General features: G+C 35.8%; 1 protein-coding gene across 1 annotated transcript; it reads right to left on the bottom strand.

Annotated features, from left to right (window-relative positions):
• Positions 1-10,669: 10,669 nt before the first annotated feature.
• On the bottom strand, positions 10,670-17,435 carry LOC129272940 (glutamine amidotransferase-like class 1 domain-containing protein 3, mitochondrial). Its single transcript, XM_064107389.1, has 7 exons — positions 17,218-17,435; positions 16,101-16,153; positions 15,292-15,405; positions 14,307-14,426; positions 13,598-13,690; positions 12,844-13,000; positions 10,670-12,201 (listed from the first exon to the last, which is right to left on the bottom strand). Exons 1-7 carry the CDS (start codon positions 17,332-17,334, stop codon positions 12,079-12,081), a joined length of 777 nt encoding a protein of 258 aa, XP_063963459.1. The 5' UTR covers positions 17,335-17,435; the 3' UTR covers positions 10,670-12,078.
• Positions 17,436-18,452: the final 1,017 nt, after the last annotated feature.

Below are 18,452 nucleotides of genomic sequence, written 5' to 3'. Positions count from 1 at the left end.
TGGGAGCAATTACAGAAAATGCACGATCACCATATCGGGTCTTAGTGCGAGGGCCATGAATTAAATTATTGGAATATGATGAACGTAAGGATCTGACAGAAGAGGAAGAACGAAGGGAAATAAGGTCTTGGAGATATTTGGGTGACATATTATGGGTAATTTTGTATGCAATGAGTAGAATTTTGAACGTTATGCGAGAGTGAACCGGAAGCCAATGAAGTGATCGGAGAATAGGGGTGATGTGTTCGTGTTTCTTGCTCAAGGTTACCATTCTCGCTGCAGTGTTGAGGATTCGCTGGAGGGGAGAGATGGAAGAAATTAATACACTTATAGGCCTACAGTTATACTATTGTCAGTTTTATCTTTCTTTTTATGTAGCGGGCCCGGGGGGGCCACTTCCATTCACGAATGGATACCATGCGCGACCATGGGGTCTCGAAAAGCACCCTAAACACGTAATTTCCATATTCTGAAAATGCACCCCTTAACAAGTATTGGCGTGTGAAACCATACCCTTAACAAGTATTGGAAACAAAACGACACTCTTGGCAAATATTCCCTGAAATGAACCCCTAAACAAGTACAGGAATGTTTTATTGTTACGGGTCCTTCGGTCGTCGGCTTTACCTTATTTGGTTTAGTACGACCCCACCTTCTACACCTCGCGCAAATCGGACTCTAAACACGAAGTGTTGGGGCAAAATGGACATCCTTTATAAAACATTTTAATTTTGTTTTATCATTCCCGCAAATTCGACCCTAAACACGTAATTTTCCTGGCGAAATAGACACCCTTTTTTCATTATTTTTGTGTTTTTGACACCCTTATCACGTTACGTACGTAACGTGCCCTATCGTGAAAAGGACATCCTTTTTACGTGTTTTTTTGGTCGCGCATGGTATCCACTCGTCAATGTAAGTGGCCCCCCCGGGGTAGCGGGGTAACTTTTGCGAATTTAATATCACCAGGAAAGGTAGAATTAGACATAAGAGATAAATAAATAACATAATTCAAAGGTTTGTACAAATTTCTTGCCCCATCTTTCAAAAATCTTACAGGTATCATATCTAGACCAGTACTTTTTGATATTTTCAACCTATTTAGTTCATCTAAAACAATTTTTTCTGTAACAAGGGAAAAATGAAAACTACCTTTTAAAATACCATTTTCTTCATAAAACTTTTGAAATTGGTCACTTTCTGCATGATTTTTTTTTTTATTTACTGGTAATTTACAAACTAGCTTGTCGGCCACAGTCGTAAAATAACGATTAAACTCATTTGCAATTTTAGCCTTATCGTGACTTAATTCACCTTGCACATTAATAACCGTTTTTTGATCAGATTTCCCTTTACTTTTTAGGCCTAAATCTTTCAAATTCTTCCACAATTTTCTAGAGTCATGTTTGTTTTCTTCGATTTGTTCTTGAAAGTATTCGTTTTGGCACTTTTTACCTTCCTTTGAACTAAATTCCTTAAAACTTTATATTTTCTTTTAAGGTCTAAATTGCCAATATTCCTTTTCATACTTTTGTAAGCTACATTTCTCTCTTTAATTAAAACAATAATTTCATGGTTCATCCATTTTTCAGTTGATTGCTTAATTCTTACCTCTTTCAGAGGTGCGCTCTTATCTATAATAAACTATTGATAAGAATATAGATTTAAAATTTGCCCAAGCCATATTTACATCGTTACATTAGTCAGTATACCTTGGACCAGTCTACATTATAACCTTTATACAGTTCTGTGTTGCCCAAATACGGGCCTAACAATCTTTCTTGAACAATGAATTAATAAATGATCACTTATACCTAGGTCAATAACACCACTTTGACTAATATGCTCTACTTTACTACATAATTATGTGATCTATCAGGGAGGAAGATGTCTCCCTGAAGAAGTTGTACGTGTGGGCAGCTTTACAAGTTGGCTTAAACCACTTAGATTAATAAGTATATTCTCATATTTCTGGGATAAAGGAGACTTTTTCGAAAGGCAAATATTCATGTCCCCTAAGACTATAATCTCACCATCTTTTTAACATTTTTCTAAAGTGTCAGAGAGTGATTCAATAAAATTATTATCTTTAGGGGGTCTGTAAAGAGCACCGAGTGAATGGGCTTTGTCCGAGGCAATAGAATATTGATCCACAATTATTCAATATTTCTTGAAGTCAAGCCTTCTCTTATATTAAATGCAATGTCGTTTCTTATGTAGAGACAAACACCACCACCTATATAGCCCACATTCACGATCTTTACGTAATATACAGTATCCATCTATACATACTTCTTCATCATTTACAAATGAGTTTAACCATGTTTCAGTGATGGCAATAATATAGCTATTTTACGTCTAGAAAAAAGAAGCCGAAGTTCGGATATTTTATTCAATATTGATCTCACGTTTAAATGAATGAAATGCAAACTTTTCTTCAAAGGACTTATACACCGTTGTTTTATCGGAAGGTGGGGCATTATTTACATGTTCAGTGGGAGGCAAAAGTGGTTCGGTATGACCAACATTTTGTTTGAATGGGGTGCAAAAATAAGGAATCACAAAAAGGCGGTAAAGAGCATGTTAAACAAGTCCAACACTAATTAGGGTTATAATAATAATCTTGTGTACTCCTGTTCACTTATGCCTTCACATTTGGAATGGTGCCACTTATTACAAGTAGAACACAGGAGGCCAGTTTGGTTTTTCTTCACAGGCTTTTGACATTTTCTACATGGAAATTTATAATTTGGACCAGGATTTGTTTCCACATCCCCAGATAATAACAAAATATAACAAAAATTGTTACTATATAATATAGGTTGACATAATTCTGCTTGAAAGGTTGCTACAGAGTTATGATAGTACAAAATAGGCGAACGGAAATATTTTAAACGCTTTATCGCTGGAAGACTAACATACTGAGAAATTGTGTTGACATTATGAGAACATATTACAGAAATTAAAAAATAAAGTACCAATACATTCATCTCAGTGTAGCCCCACACCAACAAACAGTGTTTAACAACAGAAACAAAATACTAAGACAATTAAATGTGGATAAAAAGAAACTCGATTAAAAACGTAAACTTAACTACGATGCTACAAACTACAATACTGCATAAAAGTTCCTATTCTTCAGCCATAGAGTCCCTCAGTGTCGTCTACTTCAGCCTCGATCCTATGGAACCCCTGGCAGCCAGCCTTCTCCCCTCCAGCTTTCATCTGTCCTGCTCCTCAAATAGATTCTCCTCCACGAGATAAACCCTATAATATCGTAATTCTCACCGCCCTCTCGCGTCGGGTGCACAAGTACTGACGAAGTCGGCCCCCGCCGCATGTCCAACAACGGTGGACCATTTTTTTTTGTAATGATAGGCATAAACGCCTATATTCTTTTTTATATCTACATTGCCTCTTCACCCAGATGTATAGTATCCGGGTAGGAAGGAATTCCTTGAATGCTTGAGCGTCCGATCAGGATCAGCAATTTTTTATTAAGTGCTATAATGTTGCTTATCATTATTATTTTATGAGGCCTATACGCGGTCTTCTAGTCAGTTGCTCCTTTGCTTACTTCGTACCCAAGCCCAGGGGCCGCGGAAGCGGGGGGGGGGGGGGGGGGGGCTTCAGCCCCCACTTTTTTCCAAAACCGTGCATGTACAAAAATGTAAAAATGACCATATGATTGTGATTTTTTGCATGGTCAGCCCCCCCCCCCCCACTTTTGGCTCAGCCTCCCCCCACTTTGAAAACCATTCCGCGGCCCCTGAAGCCTACACAGTAAAAACGCTGTTTACAACGCTGTTTACTATATGAACCTTACAGTATTTGTTTAACCGTTTAAACAATCATGTTTAATTTAATGAAGATTAGATATGGAAAATTAAACTTTGTTGCTTAAGATTTGAACACTTGTTTAAACTGTTTAAACAATTACTGTAAGGTTCATATAGTTAACAGCGTTAATTTTGTTTACTGTGTACAGCTGACACATGCATGCTTTTGATTCTCCCTCGGTATAATGTCTCCTTGGAATTCGCAGTGATGATCAGGGGCGGATCCAGGGTTTTCCAGGGGGGCATTTTTAGAGGAAAGTTTTGACAACCCCACCCCCCGAAAAAGAGAAGATCTTCACTTACACCGTTCGTGGTTTTGTTCCAGGAAAAATTTGACAAGCAAAAAAAATTAAATTTAATTAGTCAATGCATCAATCCACCCTGCAGTGTCTATACAGATGAAGTTCAAGTTTGACGCTGACCCACGTACACTCCAGCGTTTCATCAATATTTTCGTCCGACAAGTTGTCAGATCTGACAACTTTCCTGGATTCTGATTGGTTGAGAAGCACTGTTACTATAGTAACTGTCGGATAAAACAGGATTTGTCGGATAAAACGTCCGACAAGTCCTTTCATGAAACGCCCCCCTGGACATCATGATCTGGCAAACTTCAAGAGAAGGAATTTGGAGCTGAATACAGAGTCATAACGACTTCATTCAGTGTCGTCCATGTATCCATAAGTAAAAAGTCATCGCTTGCCTATATAATGCATATGTATTCTGATTATATTCCATTATTTTTTGTGTGTCTCTAAAATCCGCCACTGGTGATGACGGCGGTGAAAATAAATTATGCAGCATTATAGGCCCTATATAACCAAGTTATAGATTTGTTTTTGTTTTTGTGACATCAGTTGCGAGCCGAGTTGCCGCGTCATAATGAATCTAATTCCAGAAAATAAATTGATTCGGAAAACGAAATTTGAAAAAATCGGTTCTTTCTATACTATATTGAATATTTATTGATTAATATTTATTTCATTTCATTTTTTAAAGATAAAATCAGTTACATAACAACGCATACAGCCTAGGCCTCTAAGGGTAATTTTACAGGCCTACTGAAATCACCAGTACGTATAATTTACTACAAAAATAATTTCAGTCATGAATCGGAATTTATGAATATTCATTTATATGACATCTATGCACAATAGACCACATTATGACCACATCATTCAACTTTTAAAATTATAGGCGCTTGAACACCGAATTATTTTTTTCTGGCGTAAATCGCCAATATTTTGGACAGAGGTAATTGTCTTCTATTATTTTTTGGCGGAAAATTTGGAGGAAGGGAGGGGTGAGTGAGCCACAAAGAAAGAGAAGGTGGGAGAGAGGGAGTGGGGATACTATGGTGCCGATAGAAATCGCGAAGAGCGAATTCGTTCAGAATATTATAGTACCGATATGTTCGCGGACGAGTTGTTTAGTGTCTACACAAGAGATGACACTATAATTCGGCGACGAGATTATGATTCTTGTGGTCAGGCTTCGGAAGATTGTAAACAAAGATCAAAGGAGGACGGTATGCATGTAACGGACTCCGGATTGTAAATAACGAAACATTTCTCTCCTTCTTAGACAGCGGAACTAGTATATCTATCTATCTATCTCTCTCTCTCTCTCTCTCTCTCTCTCTTCCTCTCTCTCTCTCTCTCTCTCTCTCTATCTATATATCTATCTATCTATCTATCTATCTATCTATCTATCTATCTATCTATCTATCTATCTATCTATCTATCTATCTATCTATCTATCTATCTATCTATCTATCTATCTATCTATCTATCTATCTATCTATCTATCTATCTATCTATCTATCTATCTATCTATCTATCTATCTATCTATCTATATATCTATCTATTTATCTATATATCCTATCTATCTATATATCTATCTCTCTCTCTCTCTCTCTATTTATCTATATATCTATCTCTCTCTCTCTATCTATCTATCTATCTATATATCTATCTATCTATCTATCTATCTATCTATCTATCTATCTATCTATCTATCTATCTATCTATCTATCTCTATCTATCTATCTATCTATCTATCTATCTATCTATCTATCTATCTATCTATCTATCTATCTATCTATCTATCTATCTATCTATCTATCTATCTATCTATCTATCTATCTATCTATCTATCTCTATCTATCTATCTATCTATCTATCTATCTATCTCTATCTATCTATCTAACTATCTATCTGTCTGTCTGTCTGTCTGTCTATCTATCTGTCGGCGGGGGGGGGGGGGGGTCGTCCTAACTGACTGGAGGCCAAAGAACATTTTTAATTTATCCTCATTGGCACTCAGCAGTTGCCTAATGAGCTCTGAACAATTTTGAGGGGGCAAGATATAATGACGAATTGAGCAAAAGTTCTGGATAGATTTGAGCAAGCAAATTGTTCACCTTTTAAAAAATCGAATTATTGGACAGATTTTGACATGATCTCATTCTTACTCTTTCCATTTCATTTCCTTTCCTTTTCTCCCTTTTTTTATTTTGTTTTGGTCCGTGAACTTTTATGGGGAGGGGGCATTGCTCCCAAAGCCCCCCATCTAGTATTTTGTCCATTAGAGAGGACAGTAAGCCTTTAGTACTCTGGTTGCATACTTGATTACAAGCATTCATGCTTTCTTAGCAACTATATTAAAGGGATACTCCGGGCTGAAAATATTCATATCTTAATAAATAGAGTAAAATTCACAGAGCAAAGGGAAAATTTCATCAAAATCGGATAAGAAATAACGAAGTTATTGAATTTCAAAGTTTAGCATTATTTTGTGAAAATAGTTTTATGCACGTCATCATGAATATTCATTAGGTGGGCTGATGATGTCACATCCCCACTTCCTTTTTCCTATATGTTATTACATGAAATCATAATTGTTTCATTTTCCATACATGTGTGAATAATGTGTCCCCTCTATAATGAAATAAGTTGCAGCAATAAATATCAAATGAACTAATCAGTTGTCAATCCAATTTTTTCAGTTCTTGGTACAAAAGATTTGAATAAACCTAATTTCATACAATAAAATACAAAAGAACAAGTGGGGATATGACATCATCAATTTGCTCATTGAATATTCATGAAGACATGCCTAGTATAGAACCGTTTCACCGGAATAATGCAAATCTTTAAAATGCCATATAACATTGTTATTCGTTGTCCGATTTTGATCAAATTTTCAGTGTTTTGTTTGTCTGATTTTTCTTTATCTATCTAAATCATATTATTTTCAGCCCGGAGCATCCCTTTAAAAATCACCACCAATACCATTGTGACCTAGCTGAAAAGGTTTTCTATTTGCCATTTTCCTCCTAATCTAATTTTCTTCACTTTTTGTCATCCTTTCATTTTTTCACCTTCTTCTTTAAATGATTCCTCCCCCTTTCTCGGTGTGTGTGTGTGTGTGTGTGTGTGTGTGTGTATGTATGTGTGTGTGTGTGGGGGGGGGGGGGGTGCTGTCAATAGGCGCCGTGGCTACTTTTGGCCCCTGAATCTGTATGTAATCTATTTCTCCTTATGATCTATCTATTCAGTGGGGTAAAGACTTTTTAGCTCCTGGACTAATCACAACCAATTTTGCGGGGAAAAACAAAATGATGTTTCTATCCTTTTACGATCTATATTTCGGCCAATTAATTACCCTTTCCCCACTAGTTTTGCTATTTTGTCATTTGGGAGGGTAGTATATGTAGGGTCGGTTCGTTTTGCCACGGCCCCTTTCTCCCCCTCTTAATTTTTTTTAATTTTCACTTCCATCCCCCTTATCTTCTCTCCCCTTTCTGCTTTTTCCGTTTCTCTCTCCCTATCTCTCCTTGTTTTAAGGGAGGAGGCCTATGCAAAAGTAAAACCACAGATTGAATAAAGAATCCTTACTATCATATTCATATCACAGCGAACCCCTCCTCATCATCATAAATTAGAGGAATATAGCGCAGGACACAATGACACACCAATCAAACTTTATAAGCATTATATATAATGTTGATATAGACCAAATATCATATTTTATTTTGAAAAGTAAACAGTACCATAAAGCAATTACATTTAATTGGTGATCTTCCGGGGGGGGGGGGGGGTCCAGGGGCGTAACAGGGGTCGGTGGCCAAGAGCCAACAAATTTCCTTCCCGCGCATATCATGGTATGAACTAGGCAGTGGCGTAATGAGGCCAAAAATGTTAGGGGGCCTGGTATCGCGCAATATTTTTTTTATAGTTGCGAGCGAAGCGAGCAAGCAAAATTTTTTCCATGCAACAATTTTATTGCAAAAATCTAATCTTGTAATAGATTTTGCCATTATATTCTGAATATAATATCACATTTTACCCTTCTCTCTGTCCTTTTCTCTCTTTTTTTGTTCTTGATCTGTACGCCACTGTGAACATTATTTTTTTTATGATAGTGCGCGGTAAAGCGAAGCTCTATGCTGCAGCAGTAGCGTGATGAGTAAAAAAAAAATACCGGGCACATGTAGTATGGCGTGTGTGGCAAAAATTCGATTAATATAAGTCCCTATAGCGAGCGAGAAACAATCTCCTTTTCATGAGAATATTTATTTGAGATCGGATTTTGACATATTTTCAGAAAATGATATATCTTACACTTTTCCTTTGTTTTTTCTTTCTTTCCTCTTCTCCTATTTTGTCTTGGTTGTAAAACTTTTTGGGGCCATGGCCAAACCCTTCCATCAGTACGCCAGTGCTATGCGGCAGGAGTCCGAGGCGGAGCCCCCCGGAACCTCTTGATATTAAAGCAATTTTAAATCTTACAGATGGCCCCCATTTTTAATAAAATTGTGGATATATAGCTTTTACACAACACTTTCATTCGATTAGATGCAGTTGCATAATAAACCAAATATTGTTGAGGGGACACAACAGATGTCACGCCAGCGAGCGTCGCGAGCCAGAAAAAGAAATTGCGATTTTGAAATGAAATTCTATTCATGTGATAGATTTTTCATTTTATTCAGCAAATCATATATATCATATTTCCTTCATTTCATTTCGTTGCCTCCTTTTATTCTTTTAATTGGCTGTGGAAATATGCCCCCAAGTAGCTTTTGATATCTAGCCTAATTAAACCTTAAGAGGCCTATCATGTATAAGAGGCTTAGCTCTTGCCAGCGTGAAGATTTACATAGATATATAGTGACATAACCGTGGATATGTCTAGCCTATGAAGACTTCAGTTTTGTCCTGATGACGACCGTTCTTGCATAACATTTAGCAAGCTTATAAATAGACTTCATATACAATATTTTATGCTATCCATCTTTCTTCCCGTTCTTTATTTTCAATCCTCGGCTGCCCGGTCGTGGTATTAAGTTCTTCTCTCTTTTTTTCTTCATTTTCCGATCTAACTTTTGGATTATTCCATTCTACCTTCATTTCCCAATTATTATTTTGCCATCTTTTAATTCATTTCCCTTTCGTATAAGTATTTCGAGATGATTTGTTCTTTCCTTCCGTTTTCCCTTTTTCTTAATTTCTTGTCCCTTTCCTCTTATTCGTCCTTTTCTTTCCCTTTCTCACTTTCCCCCTTTTTCCTTTCCCCCCGTTTTTTTTTATTTTCCCGGAAATCCGCCAGAGGGGGACCTTTCTCGTCTCTAGTATCAGATCATATTTAATTGACTTTGCTGAGATAAGTGGTTTTCGATTGTGAACGCGCAAAAAAGGGGATAAGGAGGAAATGAAAATAATTATATTATTATTATTTTTTTTTTTTTTTTTTGGGGGGGGGGGGAAAGATGTGTAATTTCGTGGATTCATATTACAAGAAAATTAAACTCGTAACATGTCATCTTGTGTGAAAGCAGAAAAATAAAGGAGTAAGGGTAATGAAAGATTGAGAACAATTAGACAAACAAGAATATTATGAGTATTTGAACGCTGATATATCACGAGTATCATTGAGATCCTTCTATTGGCAATGCAACCATGATTTGTGATGTCATACTTGTTCAACGCTCCCCTTTATACACTGACAATATACCCAAACATTCATTTCTGTTCATTCTGACAGTACAAACTCTATTACATGTCCTACTATATGGAAATAATTTGGCCCCGTCTTACGAAGAGTTACGATTGATCCAATCAATCGTAACTCTATGGAAATCCACGAGTGTCATACATTTTTTATACAAAAAATTGCACAATGTCTTTTGTATGCAAAGAGAAGTGCAGTGAATTTTCAAGAAAATAATGGATGCATGAATATACATCATATAGCTAGAAAATATTTTGAACAAACATGCATAATAGATGTTGACGTTGCTGGCCGTCCATAGTTGCGATTGATCGGATCAATCGCAACTCTTTGTAAAACGGGGCCCAGTGGATAGACGTGATAAAAATGAGAATTTGAAGTAAATTAATCAACACCATCACCACCAACACCACAATAATCATTATCATCACCACCACCACCACCACAATCATCACCAACATCAACATTATCACTACCACTACAATTAGTATCTTTCAATGGTAGTACCAAAATAGATATCTGTTCCAAGATGCAGCATCACAATCATCATCACTATCAGCAATTAACTATAATTACATTAGCATTATTACAATCATGGTCATCACTATCACAATGATCATCATTCATTGCTGCAACTACACTTATAACAGCATAACCATCACCATGACTGCATCATAACCAGCGCTGTAATTTATGGTGACTATAACATTTGTAAAGATGCAAGAGTCACAAACAGTTTCAATCTGTTTTATCAAAGTGAAAAAGCAAACCCCTAAAAAATGAGAGAAATGTAGCAAAAGAAAAAAAACAACAATCAAACTTTACAAGCATTTATTAAGTTTTCACATGATATAGACAAAATATTTTTTCACATTCATAAACTTTAGAAGTTTCATTTACATCTGTTCTGCGCAGTTTGGAGAACAAGGTGCAAATCATAAATACAACTACTTTGAGCAGTATTAAAGTCTAAAATCTCATAAACTATCTCACCGTTCAAGCACTGCAGTTTTCTGTCATGATTTGAGATGAAATAACTGGGAAGTATAAATTGCATTTGTTTCATTTAATGAATACAAACAACATTTTTTTTTCATTCTTTAAGAAAAGTACAGAGTACTTTAAAGTAATTGCATTAAATCAATGGGTTTAATCCATTACTAATATCGAAACTCAATTACAGCCCAACCCTATATCTGGATTCCTGGAATAAAGTGCTGGATTTTCTGGTAAGTTTCCTATTCATTCTTCATCCAAATTTGAAATTCCTTTTTTCTCATCTTATCCAAAGAACCACATACATATTGTTGATACTTTGATAACAATTATCCACAATGCCAAGGAATAGATTTTAAAGACAAATTGAGATAGACTCCTGTACACAGTAAATTTTCATAGAAAGTGTACTTCTACATCTCTCAAATATGTTTGTATCAGATGAGATGCGGTTGATGATCGTCTGGACTTCAGGTGTAGCTGGATAAGATGATAGGTCAGACTAATGGAGGGACTGAAACGGATAGTCCTTTTAACAAAATGTTATATCTTATTATCCATCATTGTCCAAGAAACCATGCATTATTCTGTCAAAAATGCTTCAAAATATGATTTTAATACTTATTGGCTCCATTATATAATTAAGTAACATAACATCTAAAATCAACTAACTTTGAGATGATTCCATGCATATGTTTGTTTGAAGAGCTGAACACTAACTAATGATGTCATGGAAGTTATCATTCATTATGTCTGAGCTGAAATTGCAACAATTTGTAAATAAATTTTCAAAGTAGTTTTGGATTATGGATTAAAAATTGGCACAATTAACCGATGATTGTCACTGTCTTTAATTCAGTGATTAGTCGAGATTGCAAGCATTCATTATTCCAATATCTTTTAAACTATGGTTGTCTTTGCAAGACAGGGCCTGTCTTACAAAGAGTTACGATTGATCCGATCAACCTCAAGTATATGGAACTCCATCAATGTCATAATTTTTTCTTGAGGAAATTTGCACAATGTCCTTTGTAAACAAAGAGAAGCAAACTGAATTTTCAAGAAAACTATGAATGTATGAATATACATCACATCTAGAAAATATTGTGAACAAATATTTTAGATGTTGATGGCTCTCCATAGTTGTTGCTGATTGGATCAATCGTAGCTCTTTGTATGACAGGGCCCAGAACTTTATTTGAACTCTTGATCATTTTAAGAGGGGTTTCAGCAAAGTTTAAGGACTCCGTTGACCATGCTTCCAACGCTGTCAAAGATCTCATGAACCTTGGTTTCACACATGAATGCAGGGGCTGTCACGATCTTGTTCTCCTCATCGACATGGGCTTCGTACAAACAAAACAATAGTCAAGGAAGATGCTCATGTTTGTAGGATTTCAGTTCAATCAGAATGAAACTCTACGATGTGACATACCTGTACACAATTTGTATGTAACTATCATGTTTTACAAAAGACTACTCATAGTAGTGCCCTGTACTATCATAAACACGATCAACCTTTCAATTGATATTACTTGTAGGTCTCATGCAGAAAATAAACTGAAGAGTATTATAATTGAAATTATCTCTTTATGTGAAAGGGCACTGAATAACAAGAAAAGCCTGAAAGATTAGAACAAGTATCAGGGCATCAAACATAAGTAGAACAATATTAATAATATGTATTACATAAGATGATAAAATGTGTGAAAAACTGTGATGACATGATTATAATATCTAGGATATGAGCATGATATGACCCCCATCTTTTATATTTTTGAAATGTACGCTACACTGGTGATTAAAACAACTTTTCAAAGCGTTCAAACTGGACCTACTTAGATTTGCATCAATAGGATTAAAAGCGATTAATAGAAATGTGCAGAATGTCTACCCCTCATTTAAATCACTAATAATGAAGCAGCAAAGTATCTGCAAAAAAACAACCCACAAACAAACAAAACCTAACTATATACTACACTGAAAGGATATTGTGACATCTTTGGCAACATGCTTTGCCCCCATCTCTTGAATTGCTTTAGCTGTTCCAGCGTATGGCCACCTTCCGCCTTCCTCAGATTCGTGGCCAACCGTTACACTACAGCCTGGGATAACCTTGGCAGCCAGGACTGGTGAAATGCAGCACAGACTATGAAGTATAATCAATGACATAAAGATTATCAATCATTACCTTACCAAATAAAAAACAAAACAAAGTAAAACTAAGTTGATAACAGCATAGAATCAACCTGTGTTGGGTATCTGGAGACCAGTTTCCGCTTGGAGATTATTTTTGCAAGATTAGCTAAAGTCTAACATGGATACTCCTTTTGTGGGAAAATTATTGTAAGCATTCAAGTCCTTTACAGGTCAAGAATATTAAAGTACAAATGTTTATTGCACAGGATTGTTTCTGAGTTGCTTCACCATTCAAGCTGTGACCCAAAGCAGCTGAAATATTTAGGCTGAACATAATCCCACTTATGCATTTTAGTGTGATGTGCATGTGACTCTCAATTTTTTTTGTCAATTTGGTAATTTCCATTCTTACTGCTTATGTATTTCTGTGGTGCATTATTATCAACATGTTCCTAATTCTTTTATTTTTTTTTTCATAAATGAGTAAGACCACTTGTAATTCACCCAACAAATACTTGCTTTAGAGTCATGTTCAAACTGCTTTTATATAATGACAAATACACAAGAATATTTATTATGTTCGTAAAGTAAACATAGATTGTATTACCCAATTGGTTTTTTAGCTTGGTGGAACTCCTTAAGAACCCTTTCAACATCTGTATTTACGGTACAGCCAGCCCCATTCACTGCAAAATCACTCCTGGAAGAAAAACAACCTACAAAGTGAGTTCATCTATTTTCAAGAGGATTAATCTTTAAATTTTCAACAGAAAAATAATACAAAAATCAGTACACAGTTTACATTCAATAGCAATCTGCAGACGACAAAATGTATTGATTCTTCGAACTGACAACAATAACACATTTGATCTGTTCCTTACTGTATTAGCACAATGATGTCACTGAAAGCAGTGCATATATTGAGAAGGTAATTGAAAATTTAACTTTGATGGTTGCAGACTCTTCCTACCTAATGATGCATTACTCGGGCATTTCAGTTGCATCTTGATCATGATATTCTTTCTGTTTCCATCCACTACTGAATCATCTATTTCTACTTCAAAGTGCTAAGAAGTGTCAATGTAATTGTGCTACATGAAAACTGAGCATTAATATCATTTCATTCTGTTATTTTATCTTTCCTAGCAAGATCCTCCAAATAGATGCAATATGTGTCCACAGCTATTACGCTTATTTACAGATATATCTTTGAGGGTCTTATTTAAAAGCAATTGCAAAATACACAAAATGAAGAGTGATTGCAATAAGGGATGATTGACGATGATGTCAGGACGAATAGAATTTGATACACTTACAAGTTCTTGGCAGCACCAAATCCACCTGGAAAGACCACAGCATCAAAGTCCCCACTGCTGAGCCCAGAAAGAGCAGCAATCTTTCCCCGAGCAATACGTGCGGACTCCACCAATACATTCCTACATGAAGGATAGATGTCCATGAAAGAAACAAATTCCAAGTGTAATGTGTATATTCCCTTGGCCAATTTTGTGATCTCACAAATGGCTATCAACTTATATCATTTGGGCAAAATGTTCACTCATAACTGATCAGGCTCTACACTTACAGATACAATAGACATATGATATCATTATAAAATTTAGTAACTCATTACTCAGTACTTTATTGATCAACTTATATTCCTATTATCAGCAATATCAATATTACCACTGCTGCCCTATACAAAAAATAAAAAGAGATCGATAAGAAGTATATAAAATATGAATTTCTCAATTGGTGTGATTTTAACATTTTCATTGTATTATTGCCAATTTAAGAATTTTAGTGATTATTTTCTTTCATTTGTAAAAAGAATTCAGTGAAGAACCCTGATGAATCAGAATTATTACTCCAAACTACAAAATGTGGTTACTTTGTCCTGAATGGATTTATTACCTATCAAATTCTAGATCAACTAAATCTCATAGGCTTTCTATTAAGTGGATAACAATAAATGTAGTTATTCTTGAGAAAAAAAAACCCGGAAATTAAATCCTTGGTCTCAACACACTCAAAAATTCCCCTCTACATTTTTGGCTATCCACTATAGTCTTTACATCACTGACATGACCAAATTGGATCTTTCTGATGAAATGATTGGGTCATAGACACTAATATATTTTTGGTGTTTGCCAAGATCAAAATGTTTATTTCTAAGTATCTTCTAAAATAAACATTAATTATCGTTCTTGAAATCAATGAGTCAATATGAAGCACTTAAAGATGCTGTGCTGAATAAATATGGTCAATCAGTATTATTATTAATGGGTTACATTATCTCACCTTGTTTCATTCTCACTTGGCTCTCCTTTGGTGTGGTTTATAACATGCATCTGAGTAACATCTGGAGCAAAGAATGATACGTCAGCTCCACCCCGACTAAGGTGAACCCATACACTGCAACAGAAAAACAGTTCCCATGGTCAAATTTGGAAACCACTTTAGATTTGCTATCAGGTATAAACTACAATGATTATAGTAATTAGATTATAGTAATAATAATAATAATAATAATATAGGTATATTTACCCAGGGTAGCCACTTCAGTTCCGAAAACTGTTCTCCCAGCGGGCCCTGCTATTATAACCCGGCTAAGCTAGGCTACCTATTCGGTGCACACAGCTTTTTGAGGAATTACTTCCTGCCGGTACCCACTTACCTCACCTGGGTCGAGTGCAGCACACTGTGGATGAATTCCTTGCTGAAGGAAAGTACTACATCATATCTTTGATTGTTCTTCTTTCATTCTAGATTGAAGTCTATTTTTTAAATGTGAATTACATTTACTGTTTTGCGTAACACTTCAGATAGCTAAATACAATATATCCTCAGAGTTTCAGCCAATTCCACACTGACAAGTGTTTTGAAATATGCAATTATATTTCGTGAAATTTCAAAACGTTTATCCAAGAAAACATGTATTCAGTTACTCCTCTATAGTCAACAACATAATACACATTGTAATGATTCGGAACAGTGACATTCACATTTTTTTTTTTTGGGGGGGGGGGGGGATGTTACCAAAACTGGCTTGTAATTTTACTTGTAAGCCATATGCATAACTTTTGTAAAAACAACTAGAGGGATCTTACGCTGAAGCCTCATGAACTTCACTGCCATCATAGACACCTGATCCTGATAAAACCTGGAAAATATAATAACACTGACTGTAGAAATTAAACTTAAAACACAGTGGGTGACTTCAAGTACTGTGTTGAGGTTGGAAGCACAAATTGGATTATGTTTCCTACCTCCAAAACCTATTCTTACCGGTAGTTTACACAAACAATCCAGTTCACAATATTGACAGCTATATAAACATCCCTTGACTGAACGACTTTTCAGGACTATCTTTATTTTATGTTTGGTTTTATACTCATGAATGTAAAATTGACCTAACACTAACAGCAACAGACTAACACCAACACCAAAACTAAAAGGTCAACTGTATGCGCCTCCACTGCATTGACGAAGTAAAGTATTTCAAAGTCAAATGACAATGTTATTCACAAAGGCACAATCTGCATAGATGCCTAGGCCTACCTGAAAACTTGGAATAGGACGTTCATGACATTATCATATTTGACATTAAATCAGCAAGAGCTCTTCTCAAGATTTTTGACATATGAATAATTCAATTATTGTCTTGAAATATTTTAATTATCACTGACACTGGTCATGCTGGTATCAACCGGTATAGGGGATACATGATAATCAAGATTAGCGAAGATTAGCAATGATTAGATCTAGAATCAATATCAACTATCAATTCTAAAGATTTTATTTCTAGACTAGAGAGTAAAATCTAGCCAGGCCAAAAATCGAGGCTGATTCGCTTCGCCAACTACTGAACTAGACAGGAATAACCGTCGTTTCTGAATTCTGAGGATTTATTTAACAATTTCTGACATTTTACCATCATTCATGAGTGGAGCCAACTACTAGTTCAGCGAAACAACAGAGACTGAACTTGAAGCTTAAGTTTTGGTCTACTCGATCTCGACTCGCCAATTCACTTGAGTGCAAGGTTAATTATGCAAGCTACGTGCTATATCCGGTGATTTTGTTCCTATGTAATTTGAACGAGTGTTTCACAAAATCGTGATATCCTCATTCGACATGTGTGCAAAAGGATTGCATGCACCGGTAAATGAAAATGAACTGAGCAGTGTAGAGTGCCCTATTTATGTAACCTCAATTCCCTCTTACCACAGCTACACGATTTCCACTCATTTCTCTGGTAAGATGAATTGATCGTGACAATACTTTGGAGACCTCAGTAAAATGGGAAGCCCGTCGAAATGAATAATTAATGATTTTTAGCATAATTTCAACGAGTTACAATCACTCCACACTGACACGGCACTGACGATCAAATGCGAGCGAAAACGAGAGCGAGCTAGACAGAGGCTGATGCTTTGAAAGATAGGTCACTTTGCTTTCATCGGATTGGTTGGTGTTGGAGTTAAAGGGGAATCCAGCCTTGGCCATAAAATGTTGTGTTAGGAAGGAGAAAAATAAATTAAACAGAATGGTGAAAGTTTGAAAGAAATCGGACAAGCAATAAGAAAGTTATAGCTGCTTTAGAATTGAGATCACCAATACTATGTAGATTTCAAATTGGCAACTGGGTAAGTAAATTATGACAAGGGGCAAGGACAACTTTCCCATAGGCCATGTACTTTATTATCAGGGATTTGCGGTTTTCTCCTAAGTACCCATTCCCCTGGGGCAGTAATCTAAATATAACCCAGGTGTAGTATATTGTTTTATGTCCTCATGGAAGAAAAATATAATTTGAAATAAAACTTTTGGGGAAAATGACATTTTAGCCATAATATGTATTGGAGTACATGGAAGAGAGTAGTCCTTGCCTTACATCACTACGACATCCCATATGCTGCCAATTTGAAGTCTCCATGGGTATAGTGATTACCAATATTTACAACTTTTAAAAAATCATAACTTTCTTGTTGTTTGTCCAATATTGTTTAAACTTTCACCTATCAACTTGTCTGATTTTTCTTTTCCTTATAAAAACAAGTTTTTATTTGGGTTGGATTCCCCTTTAAGTTGGCGCTCTTCAATCTGGTAGATTATCTGCGCCAGGTCGTTTCCGAGTTAGTTGCTTAATTCCCGCATCAATGTCCTCGGCGTTAGACTAGTCTGACCTGTCATATAGCGAGGTGCAATATAATTATGATTAGTTATACCACCACCATTAAATGTGCGTTTTTGTACTTCATAGTATGCAAACTTATATAAGAAGCTAGGTCGAAGCTCAATTTTAGTAGTCTAAGAATTATCACTAATCATCAGAAGAAAAGGATGAGAGAGAGAGAGAAAGAGATGGAGAGAGATCAGTGGAATATTCTTATTCGAATCTCTTTGTTTTTTTCACGTAATTCAGGATGACTTTATAATCTGCATTTCTTCCCAATAAT

Source organism: Lytechinus pictus, chromosome 12, assembly GCF_037042905.1.
Source record: "Lytechinus pictus isolate F3 Inbred chromosome 12, Lp3.0, whole genome shotgun sequence".
NCBI classification, from domain to species: Eukaryota; Metazoa; Echinodermata; class Echinoidea; order Temnopleuroida; family Toxopneustidae; genus Lytechinus; species Lytechinus pictus.
This window is presented reverse-complemented; position numbering and strand designations above follow the sequence as displayed.

Bases quoted from the DNA above. Each gene is read 5' to 3' on its own strand.
- LOC129272940 (XM_064107389.1), bottom strand. From the start codon at position 17,334: ATGCTAAAAATCATTAATTATTCATTTCGACGGGCTTCCCATTTTACT. The intron at 16,154-17,217 runs GTAAGAGGGAAT...TATATTTTCCAG, and splicing joins GTGGAAATCGTGTAGCTGTG to GTTTTATCAGGATCAGGTGT. The intron at 13,001-13,597 runs GTAATACAATCT...TATACTTCATAG, and splicing joins CAAGCTAAAAAACCAATTGG to TCTGTGCTGCATTTCACCAG.